The sequence below is a fragment of the Astatotilapia calliptera genome, chromosome 17, assembly GCF_964374335.1.
Source record: "Astatotilapia calliptera chromosome 17, fAstCal68.1, whole genome shotgun sequence".
Classification (NCBI taxonomy): domain Eukaryota; kingdom Metazoa; phylum Chordata; class Actinopteri; order Cichliformes; family Cichlidae; genus Astatotilapia; species Astatotilapia calliptera.
This window is the reverse complement of record NC_137438.1, coordinates 17,278,451-17,296,383: the sequence shown is the minus strand read 5'-3', so window position 1 is coordinate 17,296,383 and position 17,933 is coordinate 17,278,451. Positions and strand designations below refer to the sequence as shown.

Genomic DNA, 17,933 nt, shown 5'->3' with positions numbered 1-17,933 from the left:
TCCCGTGGTGCCCCTGGAACCTTTAAAAATGTACTCGGGATGCTGGGAGACTCTTTTGGCCTGAACACCTTGAGGAGCTCTTCACTGAGGACTAAACACAGAAAATGATAAAAGATGACAGACGTCTCTGTGAACGTGTTCTTTTATACAAACACTGAGTGATGCGTGTGTGCACGTGTACGGTTTAAAACAGGAACTGACGCATTTCTGAGTCTTCACACTGCACTGCTGATAGTACTGCCTGCCCCTCAGAGCAACCCCTGTGTGGGGTCGGGATGCTTCTGCTGTCATATATCCATAAATGTGCTGACTCAAGCTCCAGATATGAAGAGCTCCATGGTCATGGCCATCATGTCAGTGTTGTCACATGACTAAGTGTGAAAGGAACAGCTCTCCAGATGTGCCTTTCACACTTGGTCATGTGACCACACTGACACAAATGCTAGCCTATCCACAGCCTCACAGCAGGTTGTGAAACACACTGAATATAACCCACAGGGCCACAGGACAGACAGAATGATTTATGAGCCGGTCTTGTCTCTGTTTGAAGGGACAGGCTTGGGTTCAGGTGCGTAGGTTTGTGAGTAAAAAGCTCAGACAAAGATGAAGTTCAGTTTGTCGCACGCTGAATCACACGACTCATCAAACACAAGGAAACACGAGTTTGACGTGGTTTTGATCTGAGAGCGGTGTTCGATCAGAGAGAGTCTCAGAGGACTGTGTAATACGTGAAATGCTGTGAAACTACACAATGATCAGATGAGTGTACGATAAGCCGTGTGATATAAAAATAGACGTGGCGAGTAAAGTGAGCCGGTCTGCCCTCACAGACGCTGGCAGCCTGAATGAAACAGCGCTGGAGAGTTGAGGCCGGAGCGCCGAGACTCAGCGACCTATTAATAAAGCGTACAGTGGTAGTAGAGGTAGGATTTCATGCTCGCTGGATTTGGAGAGCTTTTCACTGCAAGCAGCTGACGCCCTGTATCCGTGTTACCGTCTCCGCTTTCTCCCAGCAGCTGCAGGAATGTCACAGGTTTCACTCCAAATCCAGAAGCTCCTCCCACATCGCCCCATCTCAATAATCTGAAATATCATCACAGCAAACAGTTTGTGAGAGTTGGGTCGTCCACAGATGCTCTCACATGATTATCAGAACAAAGCAGGGAGGTCACTTTAGTCCCAGCTGTTACAGTAAGGAGCCATTAAAGTGCAGAGGAGAAGCCGTCCGTCTCAAACAGCTTTAATATTTCGTTTTATTCCAGTGAAAACGCTGTAATAACAAACAATAAATATCCAACAGCATGCACAGACTCTCACACTTCCTGTGGGTGTACAGTCTCTCAGAGAGCTCCATAAATAATCCAATTCAAAAGTCATCTAATGTTCCAGTGGCTCCTGACACAGCTGTCAGGAAAATATCTGGAGTCCGTCTCCAGCCGGCTGTGTCCATATGTTTGGTCTCATTAGAGGCGGGGAGTCCAAACAGGAGGAAGTCTGTTCTCTAACATGTTCTCTGACTTCATCATCCCGAAGAACAAAATCAGCTCCTTTAGAGTTCACGATGTCTGACAGGAACAGCCTCCTCTCTTCCTCACCTGTCTCACTTGTCTCCTCCAGACCTGCAGTAAGTCACCATTCTGTCCATCCTCAGTTTACAGTCTGTTCTTCAGATGACTCACAGTTCACAGAGAGAAGCACGAACAGAGCAGCAGCTACACCCATCACCATCAGATCAGCTGTCAGACCGTAAGAGTGGGAACGCCTTCACTCTGACCAACTGGAAGCTGAGAGGCTGCACACATGTACATCTGATATCAACAATAATCCAGTGGTGCGGTTTAGAGGATGTGATAGAGCAAGACTGTAAAAATAAAAGATTATTTTCCTGTTTTCCTGTAGAAAAAGCACATGACCTGCCTTATTTAAACAGGAAGTCCAGAGTTTAACTTCAGGACTTAAATTTTAACATAAAACTGATGATGAGTCCTCTCTATCAGCTACAGGCACGCGCTGACACGCATTTTGTTCTGTGATGATTGGAGCTGCAGCGATGTCAGGAGGTCATCGGGGGGTGTGGCTTTGCTCTGAAGCTGCCGGTGCTCGTGTTCTCACTGAGTAAAGGTTGTCTGGTGTTGGACAAGCCGGACGAAGCTTTTTAGGCGGCAGCGTGAAGTCGCTCCATCTCAAACTGCTGTTTCGGTGTGGTGGCAGCCATGTTGGTGCAGCCTTTATTTGAGCGGCTGCAGCCCGACTTTAAAGCGTCCGCCGAGGCTGCATGTGCTGCTGTGTCAGGGTCGGGGTCATCCGGTGGCGGCAGTGTGGGCATGTCCGGCTCTGGAGACTTCCGTCCATAATAAAGCGCCCAGAGGAGTGTGAGAGTGAGCGCCATGGCGATGATCTGAGCCACACCGATGGACACGCCCAGGAAACGCAACACCTGCAACTGCTTCGTCCCACGGATGAAGGTGTAGATCTTTGGACCGCAGCCCTAAAACAAACACACAACACACATGTAAGAGGAGGAGGATTTAAGAGCAGCTGGGTCATCAGAGGGCGTGTCCTCTGATGTTTCTGTCCAGTGAGAAGCCGCTGTGGCTCACCTCTTGGTGGAGGTCGCTAAGGTCGTGGTAGTGGGCATGGCGAGCGCAGCCTGGATACTGATTGGAACAGCAGGAGTCAGGTGGCCACTCCATCTCAGTCATCTCCAGCCAATCAGTGAAGTAGATGACACCGCAGCATTTAAACTGAGGCCAGGTGAAGAAACATCTGTGAGTACACAGGTCACCTGACCACACCGTGTGTGTGTGTGTGTGTGTGTGTGTGTGTGTGTGTGTGTGTGTGTGTGTGTGTGTGTGTGTGTGTGTGTGTGTGTGTGTGTTACCTCAGTCTGAAAGCTGTTCCAGGTGTGTGTGAGCCACTGGTAACGCTGCAGACCGTAGTTTGGCATTCGAGACTTCAGGCTGATCATGTCAGAGCGCTGCACTGAGGGCTACGCACACACACATGCACACACACACGCATACACACACACCATGTCAATTACAGTGAAACAAAAGTAAAAATAAGATCTTAAACGGGTGTAGCTCACTGCTGGAAACATTACAGCTTGTTCCCCATGGAGAAACATGAGTCACACACCCGTGGCTCCTGATTGGTCAAAAACAGGAAACTGAAGTTCAGGTTCAGGATGAAGGAAACAGAGCTGCTCCTTTCATAACATATGAACATACGTCAGCTGGTCATTCTGGGTTTGGACCCAGGCTTTGTGGTGGTCTTTGAAACAGTATTTAATGTTCTGTTGGTTGTCAGTTGGATCAGTGTGGTTCACCGCTGTGCTGAGCAAGCTAGAGTTTGGTTGTTGTCAGTGTTGGGGTGTATCGGAATGCCTGTACTGGTGTTACATATCAAAATACAAAATATGAGTAACTGTATTCCATTACAGTTACCGTTTATATAGGTAATGATTAGAATACAGTTACGTTGTTTCATATGTTAGGCTATCCCCTCTTTATCCACTCTCTAATTTTGGTAATTAAACGCATTGCAGGAAAGGAGGCTCTAAGAGGCTCTAATGTAAGCGTCCTGTTAATGTTGGTGGTGTCACTTACACAAACACAGCCAGCAGTGCATGGGCAAAATGCATTTCTTACTTTGAAATTCCGACACCACGTCACATTTAAAGACGAAAGGGATGGGCGAAATCTGACCGAGCAATGCAAACTCTATTTGCCACCAACCAAGCTACTCTCAGTGTGAAAAGACTCCGCCTCCAACCTAAAGAAACATCCGGAAGTAAGTTCTTTTTTAAAAACTAACCTTAGCCTACTGCAACTACCTTGTTTTAGATGCGGTAGCTACCTGGGTTATGTGCCACTTCAGTATCTTCGATGCACTATTGCTGTGTGATTTATTAATTTACTGAAGGCTGCATTATAACTTGATAGATGCTAATAATCATGTGCAGTTCTGAAAGCAGACAGAAAGAAAACAAAGTCATACAGAAATAGTTTTCTACACAAGATCCCTGCAAAAAGTGCAGCCTTATCTAATCTCCACCCTACTGTTACTCATTTTATACTAAGATTTAAAAATCTAGTTGGTATTGCTTTCAGAGCTGCACATGATTATTTGCAGCTACCAGGTTGCTAATGCTATCCATCAAGTCTAACAGTCTGAACGAACCTCAGCTAACGCCAGCTAAGAATGTTAGCTCAGTGGCAAGTATCCTTCATTCATGTAGTTTTAAAAAGCATGACAATATATCAAGTAATCTAAGGTATTCAGAATACGTTACATTGAGTAACTTAACAAAATACGTTACAAGCTACATTTTGGGCCTATATTCTGTAATTTGTACTGGAATAGATTTTACATGTAACCTTCCCAACACTGGTTGTTGTGTAGTTTATTCCTATGTGTACCCCGCTGTCTGAGCTATTTCACTTTTGTGAAATGTGTGAGTCTGTCGCCTGTTTACTCATTTTATCTTTGGTAGTCTGTTGTCAGCTGTGCTTTGTATTTACTTCCCCTGCCTCGTCCTGTGATTACTGCCAGCTGTTCCTTCTGCTGGCCTCATTACCTCCGGTATTTATCATCTCAGTCTACTCGTGTCCTTTGTCCAGTTCTTCTGCACTGTTTTGGCTTTTGTTTCGTTCTGATTTTACCTTCCTCCTCCTCTGTACTGCAAAAATTCCAGCCACTTTCCACATGACAAACCCACAGGCCTCACACACTCAGGACTTCAGGTTTTTACTGCAACCCCCCAAACAGGGACCAACCTGAGGTCCATGTGTGAGTGTCTGCTCGACTGATAAAGAAAAAAGTAAAACCTTCACTACTACAATACCCACAACCCCCTGCAGGCAGCTAATGCAGAGATAAACTGAGCCTGAGGTCAGAGTTCAAAGCCAGGCTCAAACTGCTGTGCTTCAAAGACAGCATTCAAAATGAAACTTTATAAACAACAAACGAAAGAACATATTCTGTCACCCCTAAAATCTGATTGGCTCATTTGAAAATGTTTGGAGATCACCTGAAACTTTGAGAACTTTGAGAAATCAGCAGGAAAAGCTCAGGCTGTAAGAAATGAGTCAGAAAGCGCTACTCGAGGCTCTCTGAGCTCTCCCAGAGGAGCAAGCCTCCAATATTTATTTTGTTATTGTTAGCGTGAGTCTGACACTCACTGAAACTACAAACTACTGCAGGTAATGTACCCTGCAGTACTGGAGTAGATGTATTTGAGTACTTTGCAGGTGGGTGTGAGGTGACGGGCGTGTCGCGGCAGCGCTGAAAGAGGAGCCGGACAAGTCTGAGATTCCTGATTATTATTAGAGACTGGAGTCCAGCCGGTGCATGAGGCGAGAAATGATCCGTTTAGGACGGAAACACTTGCATGTGTGCGACACCGCCATAACTCCGTACTGACAAACTCGTTACTATCACGATCAGTCAGTGAGAAAAAGCTGCAGAATTTCACATGAACAGAGGCTCAGTTATGAATCACGATTATAATTTTACCTGCTCTGATGGTTTGTTGGTTAAACACATTCACGTCTGACTACATGACATGTTCAGGGATTCAAAGCTTCAATGTTCTCACCTCCTCGTAGGTCCACACAGCACTGGCCAGCTCCACACAGAAGATCACCAACAGACTGCCGAAGTACTGAAACACAGGCGGAGACGAGTTTAGTCTGATAATCAACCTAAAACCTTTCTGTCAAAAAGGCATGAAGCTGACCTCGTCCTCTCCCTCAGTGACAGCCCCGAGGTGTCTGCAGCTCTTAACCCTGAGCAGCACAGTAATGTGTGATGTCTGAAGCTGGTTTTATCTTCTTGTCCACCTGAATAACCTACTCACTCACAAACATGAGAGACTTCTACTGTTATGTAATCTCACAGCTAACTGAGGTGTGTGTGTGTGTGTGTTGGAACTGGCTGAGCGGGTTCCCATCATGCCCTGGGGCAGTCCCTGTAGCAGACTGAAGCTCCTCTCAGCAGCTCATCTTTCGGAGACAATCTTATCACCTGTTGGGAACAATGGGGCACCCAACACCTGGTCCCGCCTAATCAGAGCACAGAAAACAGGTGGTGTAGCTCAAACACACAGTTAGGTGGACAGTGTGACCTCTGTGGGCTCTACCTGAGAGTCCAGAGTAGGCTGTGTGTGTGAGACATCATACACCTGCACACCTGCTGACAGTGGTGGACTCTGGACTGAGCTCAATCCTCCCATATGGAGGTGTGTGAGGCGGGTGGAGCGTGTGGAGGTGGAGGCTGACCTCTTCACCTTGTTTAGCAGCTGGTGAGCAGATGATGCTCTGATAGGCTGCAGCAGAACCAGTTGATAAGAGATCAGTCTACCTGAGGAGTGTGTCATTATGATGAAGCTCAGGTGAGTCTGCCTCAGTGCTCATAGGGCTTCAGGTTCAGAGACATCAGCTCCAGGTTTCTGATGTTCCCACTTCACTGTGTACGCAAAATGCCACTGAACCTTAACCCCGCCACAGGAAGGTGGGAGCCGCGGGTGCTTGTGTCATGATATCAGTCTCAGTGTAGACCTGTCATAGCTAACACACTGATCAACAGTCACGCCAACACACACTGACCAACAGTCATGCTAACATACAGGTAACACACTGATCAACAGTCACGCCAACACACACTGACCAACAGTCATGCTAACATACAGGTAACACACTGATCAACAGTCACGCCAACACACACTGACCAACAGTCATGCTAACATACAGGTAACACACTGACCAACAGTCAGAGCAGCTAAAAATGTTTCCTCTGCTGGCTGATTCAAAACAGAGACTTCATCTGTGCTTTTCCAAATGTGTCAGAGCACTCAGAAACTGTTTCTTGTTAAATGTCAGCTGAATCCAGGACATGGACTTCCTGCTTCTGATTGTAAAATCTGAGATAAATGTCGCCTTTGGTTAAAGTAAAAATCCTTTCTGAAGTGTGTGATGTGAGCATTCGTACCCAGGAGAGCAGCAGCAGGTCACACCTGAGCGTGCCGCAGTACCCCACCATTGCCACGATGATGAGAAAGCAGCACACGGCAACAATGACGGGGTGAACAGCTGGAGAGTACGTGAGGACGGCAGCTTCCTCCAACCTGCATACACACACACACACACACACACGAATTAGCCTCCATGCTCCGAGCTTCACAAAGCAGCTGTTTAGTTCACATCTGGATCATCTATCAGAGACAAGGTGTGTCAGATAAAGATGATTAAAACTTTCAGGTGCTGTCACCTGGTTGGCTCTGATACCTGAGCTGCAAGCCAGGTCAGACTCACCTGGTGTGGGCCGTCAGGGTGAGGACGGTGTTGAGAGAGTCACGGATCCACACCGCCACTCCCAGCACACATGCTGACATCAGCTGGACACACAGAAATAAACACATGGATATGTTTCTGCTGCCTATAATAACATCTGAGAATGTGAAGCAGGCAGCGAGGAACACCCGGCCTGCTTCACCCCAGCGCCGCCTGTCCCTGTACACAGAACTACCACTAAACACAATATTCTGTACACAGAACTACCACTAAACACAGTACTCTGTACACAGAACTACCACTAAAAGCAGTACTCTGTACACAGAACTACCACTAAACGCAGTACTCTGTACACAGAACTACCACTAAACACAGTACTTCATACAAACAACTACCACTAGACATAGTACCTACAGTTACTGCAGTAAAATACTGCATTGTTTGACTGCTTTAGTATAATGACTCAAACACGCTGATCATTAAAGGGCAATTACACTCTTGTAGTCGTGCGCGTGCCCGCTCCTCTCACCCAGAACAGCAGGTTGAGCGCGTACAGCAGGCAGCGCAGACACCTCACCGCGTCCTCGCGAGCCATCCCGACCGGAGCTCCTCCGCGTGCCGCTCATCTGAGCCCGGGGCACCATGGCAACATGCTCGCTGCACGCACACAGCACGGAGCGCTCAGGAACTGCGCGTGCTCCGTGCGTGAAACCCGCATTCCGTCCCCGCGCGCCCTGGCCCGCTCGGTGACCAGCAGCAGGTGGTCCTCACTGCGCACGCTCCGAACCGGTCACCGCTGTCCGCACACCTCCAGACTGTCACCGGATACACGAATACACACACGCACACACAGCTCCGTCAGTCTGCTGCGTAACAATCCGAACCGTCCGCTCCTCTGCTCCTCCTGCTGCTCCTTCTTCACTAATTAAAGCAGCAGCAGCTCCGCCTCCTCTCTCACAGTGTCCGGGGGGAGGACAGAGGAATGTGTCCGCCTCCAGCCGCACAACCGTGGGGTCAGCAGGCCGAGATTGAGAGGATGAAGCTGCAGGAAACACACACAGCGCTTGGAGTGTTTGTCCACATAGTTCTGGTCATAAACTCTTTGCAGTAGCACTTTTTGTCCCTAAATTATGTGGAAACTTACTTTAGGCTACCTTGTAATTATTTTCCACATACTTTCTGACTATTTGCACATATATTATTATGTTACACACTGCCGGAAACTGAACATAAACTCGTAGAAAGAAAAATGTATGACAAAAGAATGTGGACATAAACTTCCACGGAAATACAGTAAGACATGTCGTTTGTGTCTACATAATTTTGGCCATTTAGGCTGCTTGTTTGTTTTTCTGCTCACACTTGTAATCAAAATGATGTGAACGCATGTGACTGGCTGTCTAAATGGTAAATGGATGGTTCTTATAACACTAATCTAAAACAATATATATACCCCAAAGTATATAGGCTAACACGTGCACTCATTTTACAGTTATTAAAATCACTGATAAGAACTTATAATTAATATATGATCATTAAAATAGAATCACTGCTCGGTTCATGAATAATTATAGTCGCATGAAGTGGGATATGTTTAATTAACAGCTGAACATGTGTGAAAACACAAGCGTATGTGGACAGAAGTTACCACACAGCTTATATTGTTTGTCCACATACTTTAAATGTGTTAAATTAGTACCACAACGCACAAATCTAATATTTAATACATTAGCAAACATATCTGAACAGAAATGGTGAGATGGATTTATTCTTAATCTCTTTAGTTGTTTCTGTCCACATATTCTTGTAGAAAAGTAAATATAATTTTCAGCTGGTCATTAATGCAATTTTTCAGGTAAAAAAAATGTCCAAAAGCTTTGTGTAAATGTGCAGTCGAAATGAAATAGTTTACAAGGCTTGAGAAAAACACCCCTCTTGCTTTTTATTTTCAAATAAATAAATAAAGGATTACTATAGTAGTGCATAAAAGACGTAAAGAAGTGTAAATATAAATACAATTCCCATGATGCATCTGTCCTGTCAACGCCTGCCTGTATGTGAACCAATCAGAGCGCGGGCAGACGCTTGCGTCAGCATCTGTGACCTCCTTTTTTCTGGGTATTTTTTTCTGAGCAGACGTTGGCAGGCGGCGCCATATTGAAAGCAGAGAATTGTCGGCGAAAACGACTGACACCTTAAATTAAACACGATGTTGTACCTGGAGGACTACCTGGAGAGTGAGTATGGGACTGCACCGAAGCGGCAGCGGTGTCACAGGGCTCTGCTGCGCGTTAAATGGGTGTTATTTTCCGGCCAGGTCGGCTCCGGCAGTTAGCCTAGCCGTGCTAGCAGGTAACCGCCTTTTCTTCTCCTGGCAGTGATCGAGCAGCTACCCATGGATCTCCGCGACAGGTTTACGGAAATGAGGGAGATGGACCTGCAGGTTCAGAGTACGTACAACCCTGCCGCCAACGGCGCCACACACCGGGGACACGCGCGCTGCGGCATGCACACATAGCGGCAGCCCTGCTGGGACTGTCCAAGCAACAGAGCCGCGTCCCGGCGCTGATGACCGCCCAATGGCGCTTACTTAATTAGCACACGTTAGCAGAGGCGGCTAACGGGCTGAAACCCAGTAGATACCAGCACGATACTGCAGCGCAGCAACCACCTGCAGGGTCACATCCACCCACAGGGCCCCCTCCCCTTTATTACTGCCGATCCGAAAGTTCACATTCATGCACATTAAAAGTCAAGTTGCTAATAAAGCAACTTTAAAATGATTATCGCTGTTAGACGCTCACAGGAGGTCCTAATCACTATTTTAGCACTTTATAAATAAAAAATAATCAGTTTTCTTTGGTCTAAACTGAGATTATTTAATAGGATTTCTGTAAATATCTATTTTTTTAAGTTTAAATTAAAAAAAGGTTTTAGTAAAATATGTTTTGATAAATTATGAAGTTGCTGAACAAACTAAATAATTTTGAACTGAAATTTAAAATGAAGGATTATTAAAATAGTAATCATTTCCTCTAAAATATTTTGTTTCAATCACTGACACAAATTTAATTGGACTTAGAGTTAGATCAATTAAACCACTTTCTAAACGCTTGTGTGTGCAGCCAGAAAAAGAACAATGTTGTAACAATGGTATAAACGCGACTCTGAAAGGTGTAATAATAAATGAGTGTTAGGGATACTCTGAATGAGCCTGTGCTGGGTGCTAGTGCTGTGTGATACTGCAGATTTAAGTATTGATCTGATACCAAATAAATACAGGGCCAGTATTGCTGGACACTTTGCTGTCATTTTTCTATCTGTTTAAACCTCAGGATATTAACCCTTTAAGACCTACCATAGAACCAAGTCCACCAGAGCTTATCTATATATTTTTAGATGGTGTAGTGATATTTTTTGGGAGTATTTCAATTTGCTATAGTAACTACATGAATTGCAAAAAAGTGCAATAAAACTACCAAAAAAAATGTAACATTGTTTTTTGCTTGTTTGTTTTTTACACATATTTCTAGTTAGAGAAATTTCAGGGGTATATCCCTCAAAACTGTAAATGCAAAAAAGTTGCGCAAAATAGGTTCCAACCACAGGAAATCTATTTTGAGTGTATTCATAGTTTTATTTTTGACATACACAGATTTTTATATACTGTAGGAAAAATGAAAATAATTATTGTAATGCAAATTTGCAAAAAACAGCATGAGCTATTTCCAGCAGTGTAATTTGAGTTCTTAGCATCCCAGAAACTGTACAGAAAGCCATAAACTTAAAAATGAAGTTTAAAAACCACCAGCGTATTCTATAGGAAAAAACCGTATTTTCTGCGAAGATGACGCCACTTCCGGTTTCGGGCAGGTAATGTTGGATGCGCTGATTGGAATTAGCAAAGCATGTTTCTGGAATACTATGTTTTTGTTGCTGCAAATAGATGATGAAACTGCTTCAGCTTTAGTCACATTGGTTCAGAGGCACAGATCTGTGACATAACAGGAGCACTCACTGAGTGAGAGCTGGGGAAATAAAGTTTTAATCAAACTTTATTTATACTGCACATTTATACTGCAGAGCGTATCCAATCACGAATCAACAAAATCTAACAAATATTATCCACACATGGCACACTCACTGCTGCAGGTTTCAGCTGGCAGGAAACACTCAAAAACAAATCACCTGAGGGAGTCACACTCAGGTTAGTGTGGACCAGGTGAGTCCTCAGCTCTGATTTCATTAGAACTACAGTCCAAAGGTGATCCCCAGGCTCAGAATAAATCTGCAGTTCACCAACAGAGAGGAAACACCTGAGGGAGGGCCGCAGTCAGACTTTGCACACGTGATGGTAAAATGCTGAGTGCTGCGTTTTCTCACGTCCTTTCCTGTTTGTTCCTTCAGATGCCACGGATCAGCTGGAGCAGAAGGTCATCGAGTTCTTCGTCAACGCCAAGAAGAACAAACCAGAGTGGAGAGAGGAGCAGATGGAGGTCATTAAAAAGGTCAGAGGTGGCGGATTCTTCTTGTGTGTGTGTGTGTGTGTGTGTGTGTGTGTGTGTGTGTGTGGGGGTGGGTGGGTGGGTGGGTGGTGTGTGTCTTGGGTTTTTGGGTTAAACCTGTGTGTGTTCTTAGGATTACTACAAAGCTCTGGAAGATGCAGATGAGAAAGTCCAGCTGGCCAATCAGATCTATGACCTGGTGAGTAAAGGTTTCCTTCAGGTGTCACTCAGGTGATCACAGAATGGCAAAGGTGCACATTTAGGCTTTAACAGCTTTAACGTGTAGAAATCTCAGAGGAACCTCAGTTATTCCACACAGCCGCCACTAGAGGGCAGAAAGAACCTTGAAGAGCCACTAAAAAAGCACAAGGAGTTACTTTTCCTGCAGTTTGAGAGCATGGTCACTATCACTGAAAGATACCAGCTAAACTCAGACCCTTCAGTTATAAATCACTGATTGGTTAGATTGATCACTCATCTGTGAGATTTGATCAGTCAATGTTGATCAAGGGTTATGAGAATTTGCATATTAATGGCCAAGGAACTGACCTTCCAGCCCATTGTTCCTTCAGCGGTGTTAGTTTCAGTCATAATGCAAATGTACTGTTTATGAGATTGGGGAAACCTGCAGTCAGCTGAGACTGAAGAAGTCACTTGAATGAGTGACGAAACATTTCTCCCATTGAAAATGCTACGTCCAGATGAAAAGAATCAACTTTTGGGGGCATCTGTGTGATTATTAACACATCCAGACATCCATCAGCCCAACACTTAAAGATTATTCATGTGTCACAGAAAAGCTGCTTGATTGGTTTAAAATTGGTTTTCGTTGTTGACCTCATTGATCCTCTGTGTCTCAGGTGGACCGACACCTGCGTAAACTGGACCAGGAACTGGCCAAGTTCAAGATGGAGCTGGAGGCTGACAACGCTGGCATCACTGAGATCCTTGAGAGACGTGAGTAGCTCTTTGGTTGTATTCGGCAGGGGAATGTTAGACTTCCTGTAACGTGTGCCTGACTTCCTGTCACACATCTGTGCTCAGGATCGTTGGAGATGGACAGCCCGTCTCAGCCTGTCAACAACCACCACGTTCACTCACACGCCGCCACAGAGAGTGAGTACACAGCAACACCAGATCTGTTTTTTGTCTGCTGTCTGGATCATCGCCTGCATCTTTCCTGATCCATACTGATTGACCACCTAATCCATGCATATGAATCCCTGAAAGCGTCTTCAGAGGCGTGTAGTCGTTCATCTGAGAATGAGAAATAAAAATATTTTTTTGAGGATGATTAATAGTTGTTAAAATGTTAGAATACAGAAACATGCAGCGGTCATGCTGATGTAAACGAGGTGGGAGGTGTTCCCAGTTGCTGATGTCACACATCACGCATCAACCTGAACTGCAGTGATAACCTGGGTTTTAGACCACACTAACCTCATTCTCTGGCTTCGTCCTCGTGCTGTTGTTAGCAACTTTTAAAAGTTTAGCGTCACGATACTTGTTCTCGTTAGACCTTACCTGCTGAGGTCATTCGGGATCATTTGAGTTGATGCGGAAGCTGTGACATAAGCACAGTGAGCCTCTCTGAGTTGTCCACACTGATTTAACCGACTGAAATCACCCACTCTTGGCCACACCATGGTTCACCATGGTAACAGCAGCAAACATAAACATGGTGTCAGATTGAAGCAGTGTGAACCTCAGATGAATTTGGGGCGGGACATGATGATGGTATTGTGTTGTTTTCAGTTTGAAACAGGAAGTGTCAGCTAACTGCATGTTTGTGTGCTCTCAGAGAGAAAATATAGCGCTCCGAGCCACCACACCACAGAACACGTCCCAGAGAAGAAGTTCAAGTCTGAAGCTCTGCTGTCCACGCTCACGTCAGACGCCTCCAAAGAGAACACGCCAGGTAAGAGCCACGACCCTCACCAGAGCACTCTGACCGCCTGCCATGTGTTGCCTGCCTCACCTGTGTGTCCTCGGCAGGCTGCCGTACCAACAGCACATCCTCGTCCACCAACAATGCGTACAGCGTCAACTCCTCCCAGCCTATGGCCTACAACCTGAGCTCGCTGTCCTCAGGGCCCGGAGCTGGAGCTGGAGCCGGTGCCATCACCATGGCTGCTGCCCAGGCGGTGCAGGCCACAGCTCAGGTGAGAGAACATCCAGTTAGAGAAGGGGTGGAGTTTCTCAGGTGTTTTCACCTGCAGGCCAAACTTGTCGTTTTGGATCAGTTAAAATCTTTTAAAGGTTCTTTGAAAAAAGCGACAGCTTCCAGAAACGTTTGTTCCACAGAGAACGCATGAGCAGCTGATCTGTCTCCATCACCTCTGAAGTCATCTGCAGACATCCTGTTCATCATCATCAGTGCCTCAGCTCTGCTGCTTTGCTGTGTTAGTTGGGTTTCCGGTATAACTCAAACCTGAAATTTCAAGTAACTGTCAGTCTGAGATGAGCAGGTCAAAGAATTTTTAAATCAGACATCTTGAATCACATTTTGTTAGTTCAAGGACTGAAAGATGGTAGAAAATCTGACATCCGGCTACGGGATGTGCTTGTCTGTGTTACTGACAAACAAACAAAACAAACAAGCTTTATTATTTGTCACATACAGTATCATACAGAGTATAACATGCATGCATGCATGACCTAAACGTTTTACTGCTGATGTATCCATGTGAGCAGATGAAGGAGGGCCGGCGGACGTCCAGCCTCAAAGCGAGCTATGAGGCCATCAAAAACAACGACTTCCAGCTGGGCAGGGACTTCGCTCTGTCCCGGGAAAGCACTGCCGGATACTCCTCCTCTGCTCTTGCCTCCACCCTCACTCAGACCCTCACCCCCAGCACCACCTCTGACTCTCGAGGACGCAAGTCCAAGTAAGACCACCATCTTGGCTTCTTGCCTCCAGCGCTCAGCATGGATAAACACTCACTCTTCTTCTGTTTTACAGGAGCAGCATTAAGTCTTCCAACCATCAGTCATCTTCGTCGTCCTCCTCCTCCTCACTGTCGTCCTGTTCTTCGTCATCGGCGCTCGCTCAGGAGCTCTCCCAGCAGGCATCGGTGCTGCCTGAAGCCGAGGCCAACAGTCAGGTGGACTGGACCTACGACCCCAACGAGCCCCGATACTGCATCTGTAACCAGGTACACACACACACATACACGCATACATCAGGTTTGCTGATGGACCAATCACTGACGAGGCCTCATAGAATGATGGTGACTCCTCTTCTGTGTTTCAGGTTTCTTATGGAGAGATGGTCGGCTGTGACAACACAGACGTGAGTCTTTTACCTTCAGGTTCTGACCCGTGGAAACGGGTGTCTGTGTGTATGTGCTGACCGTGTCTGTGTATGTCCTCAGTGTCCGATCGAGTGGTTCCACTACGGCTGTGTTGGCCTGACGGAGGCCCCGAAGGGGAAGTGGTACTGCCCTCAGTGCACAGCGGCCATGAAGAGGAGGGGCAGCCGCCATAAATAGACACATCTCCTTGTAACCTTCATTAGAGGCGGCTGAGGTCAGAGGTCACCAACAGCAAACTGCTCATCATCAGACACTGAGGATTTAAAGCCGTGTGGAGGAAGTGATGTCAGCTCTGAGAGAAATAAAATCTGGGTTCAGTCTAAGCCTAAAAACAACCACAGTCTCTGCCAAAACTAGTCTTTGTTATTCAGATTCAGTGAAGTTAATCTTGACATTTTAAACTGGTCAGAATAATTAATGAGTCTTTCTGTCAGAGCACAGATACAACCCAGGTTTTATATTTGGTTAATCTGGGATTATACTTGGAATAGCCAAGTTTGTAAACCAGGTCTTTTTGTCTCCTTCCATTATATGCAGATTTTTCCCAGAGCTGAAATTATTTCCCATGAGGCCATGCTCCCCTCTCACTCATTTAAAACTACAAACAGGATGGGTTGTTGGACTACAACTATGAATGCCTGTTGGAGCCAAATTAGATGAGTCTCATTTGACCTCCATAGTAAGCCAGAATGTAGTGTGTGTGTGTGTGTGTGTGTGTGTGTGTGTGTGTGTGTGTGTGTGTGTGTGTGTGTGTGTGTGTGTGTGTGTGTGTGTTGGTTTGTGCCGTGTTGGTTTGCGTGTGTGTGACAAATGTTAAAATGAAGAGTCCAATAAAGCGATGTTTTGGTAAATCAGCTGGTGCGTTGTTGTTATTTGACCTAATGGGATCAACAGGAAGCGTTGATGGAAACAGTTTTCCTTCATTTTTGCTGTGAGCGGCTGTCACAACTGTAAACATCTGGTGGGTGAGAACTTCAGGCTGCCACGTAGTGCCGTTTATTCATTAAATCTGTGTGTCTCTGAAGTCCGTGTACAAAGATTATCCGCAAGTTTCTAAGCCTGAAGACCAGAGGTGGGTCGAGTATCCAAAAATTGTACTCAAGTAAGAGTAGCATTACTGGACCATAAAATATTATTACTCAAGTAAAAGTGAAAAGTAGTCTTCAAAAAAGTTACTCAAGAGTAAAAAAGTACTTGGTGAAAAGACTACTCAAGTAGCGAGTAACTGTTTGAAATGTCTGATTTATTTTTTAAATAAATGCTATCAGACAAAAATAAATATACAGATTTTAGTATTTTCAACAGGAATATATGTACAAAGATCAACAAAATAAGGCACAACAATTCTAATTTCCAGATTTCAGTTTTTCACAACATAAAGCTTTTTTCACCAATGCCTACAGTAAATAATATAAATATATAAACAGTGCAAACAATTTCCAGTGACACGATATGCTGTCAACTTTATTTTCATTTTTGCTCGAAATGCCACAGCAGCCTCAGAGAAAACATTAGAACGAGGCATCTTCAACATATGTACATACAAGGGAGCTCAGTTTACCATAAATTGTATGGGTGTGCATCTATTTCTGCATATTTAGCAAAAATGTGCCATTTCTTCACTCAGTGAAGTGATGGTTAAGCTTCAGCAGCAGTTTGCTCTCAACGTTCTTTCTGTGAAGCTGTAACTGTTCAGCAGTGAACAGGAGTCCTGCATGACTGAGAAGTCCTTCACAAGCTCCAGATGCGGGAAGAGCTGTACTGATTTTGATCGACAGCTTCTTGATGTGAGGAACGCCATGTAATAGATCCACACCTCCAGTGAATGGACATGAAAGGTACCTCTCCAGCTCCATTGCTTCTGGCTTTCCTGACCCCATGGATCCATCATCTTAGCCAGTTAGGCCGCTGTTTGTGCTGGCCTCATTCAGCTGGCCTCTGAGTCTAGGTGATGTCTGATGAAGTTGAGACCTGTGGAAGATGTATGGTTTTCAAAAAAATTAGGTCTGGTCATTATAGTGCTGTATACACTGCCAAGCTGCAGATGTTTGGCAAGAAGATTTGATCACACTGGAGATGTTTTTACTAACTCTTGTAGAAAAACAAAATCTTGTCATTCATATCCCGCACAAACAGTTTGCAATGAATTCCAGATTAAGTTTAAAATAAGAATGCGTGCAAGGCTAAGCAGTGCTAGCCAATGTTTGGCTGTTACTCTGGGAAAAGACGAGAAAGACAGTAGTGATGGGATTTCCGGCTCTTTTTAGAGAACCGGCTCTTTTGGCTCTGAACCGGCTCTTCAGGTTGTTTTGTTGCTTTAATTAATTTATTATTAACAATAATATAAAATTATGCACAAAAGGAATTACTAATGTTAAAAAAAAGTGGTTTTATTTATATATGTTTATATATAAATATATGCGGTGGCCCCTAGAGACAAAACACGTACAAACTCCAAAACACATTTCTAGCATTAACTGAACTTCCAAAACAGAGCTACCTAGATCACTTAAATTACACAATTGAAAGCATATGTGTTTTGTTTGTGTATTTATCAGTGTTGGGTAAGTTACTTTAAAATAGTAACTTAGTTACATTACTAGTTACTTCTCTCAAAAGTAACTCCGTTACTTCAAGTTACTTGTTACTTTCAAAGTAACTAGTTACTAGGGAAAGTACTTTGGTTTTACTCAGAATTCTCTTGTTAATGTGTTGCTTCCATTACTTTGCCAGTCTTCTAGCTTGCTTACTTGCCACAAGTGCACTGTGCCACCTACCAATAGAAAGGAAAAGATAATGTGCATATTTCCACGAGAGAAATC

The 17,933-nt window shown here is 44.9% G+C and overlaps 2 protein-coding genes across 3 annotated transcripts; one reads left to right on the top strand and one right to left on the bottom strand.

Annotated features, from left to right (window-relative positions):
* Positions 1–1,224: 1,224 nt before the first annotated feature.
* Positions 1,225–8,224, bottom strand: tspan12 (tetraspanin 12). Of its 2 annotated transcripts, none has more exons than XM_026147825.2 (7): positions 7,822–8,224; positions 7,314–7,396; positions 6,991–7,126; positions 5,600–5,665; positions 2,882–2,989; positions 2,601–2,744; positions 1,225–2,488 (listed from the first exon to the last, which is right to left on the bottom strand). In XM_026147825.2, the coding sequence occupies exons 1-7, from the start codon at positions 7,885–7,887 to the stop codon at positions 2,156–2,158; spliced, it is 936 nt and encodes a 311-aa protein (XP_026003610.1). In that variant the 5' UTR covers positions 7,888–8,224; the 3' UTR covers positions 1,225–2,155. The 2 variants fall into 2 exon arrangements, with proteins under 2 accessions (XP_026003610.1, XP_026003609.1); XM_026147824.2 differs by having other exon boundaries at positions 7,787–8,079.
* Positions 8,225–9,369: 1,145 nt separating this feature from the next.
* On the top strand, positions 9,370–15,962 carry ing3 (inhibitor of growth family, member 3). Its single transcript, XM_026147682.2, has 12 exons — positions 9,370–9,529; positions 9,671–9,742; positions 11,700–11,800; positions 11,931–11,996; positions 12,658–12,754; positions 12,842–12,913; positions 13,599–13,715; positions 13,793–13,959; positions 14,492–14,685; positions 14,760–14,952; positions 15,051–15,089; positions 15,172–15,962. The coding sequence occupies exons 1-12, from the start codon at positions 9,502–9,504 to the stop codon at positions 15,286–15,288; spliced, it is 1,263 nt and encodes a 420-aa protein (XP_026003467.1). The 5' UTR covers positions 9,370–9,501; the 3' UTR covers positions 15,289–15,962.
* The last annotated feature ends 1,971 nt before the right edge of the window (positions 15,963–17,933 follow it).

Excerpts from the sequence above, each read along its gene's own strand:
- tspan12 (XM_026147824.2), bottom strand. The coding sequence starts at position 7,936 with ATGGTGCCCCGGGCTCAGATGAGCGGCACGCGGAGGAGCTCCGGTCGG. Across the intron at positions 7,397-7,786 it reads ACGCGCACGACTACAAGAGT|CTGATGTCAGCATGTGTGCT; the intron begins GTAATTGCCCTT and ends CTGTGTGTCCAG. Across the intron at positions 5,666-6,990 it reads ACCTGCTGCTGCTCTCCTGG|TACTTCGGCAGTCTGTTGGT; the intron begins GTACGAATGCTC and ends CCTGTGTTTCAG.
- ing3 (XM_026147682.2), top strand. The coding sequence starts at position 9,502 with ATGTTGTACCTGGAGGACTACCTGGAGA. Across the intron at positions 11,801-11,930 it reads AGATGGAGGTCATTAAAAAG|GATTACTACAAAGCTCTGGA; the intron begins GTCAGAGGTGGC and ends GTGTGTTCTTAG. Across the intron at positions 15,090-15,171 it reads TCGGCTGTGACAACACAGAC|TGTCCGATCGAGTGGTTCCA; the intron begins GTGAGTCTTTTA and ends GTATGTCCTCAG.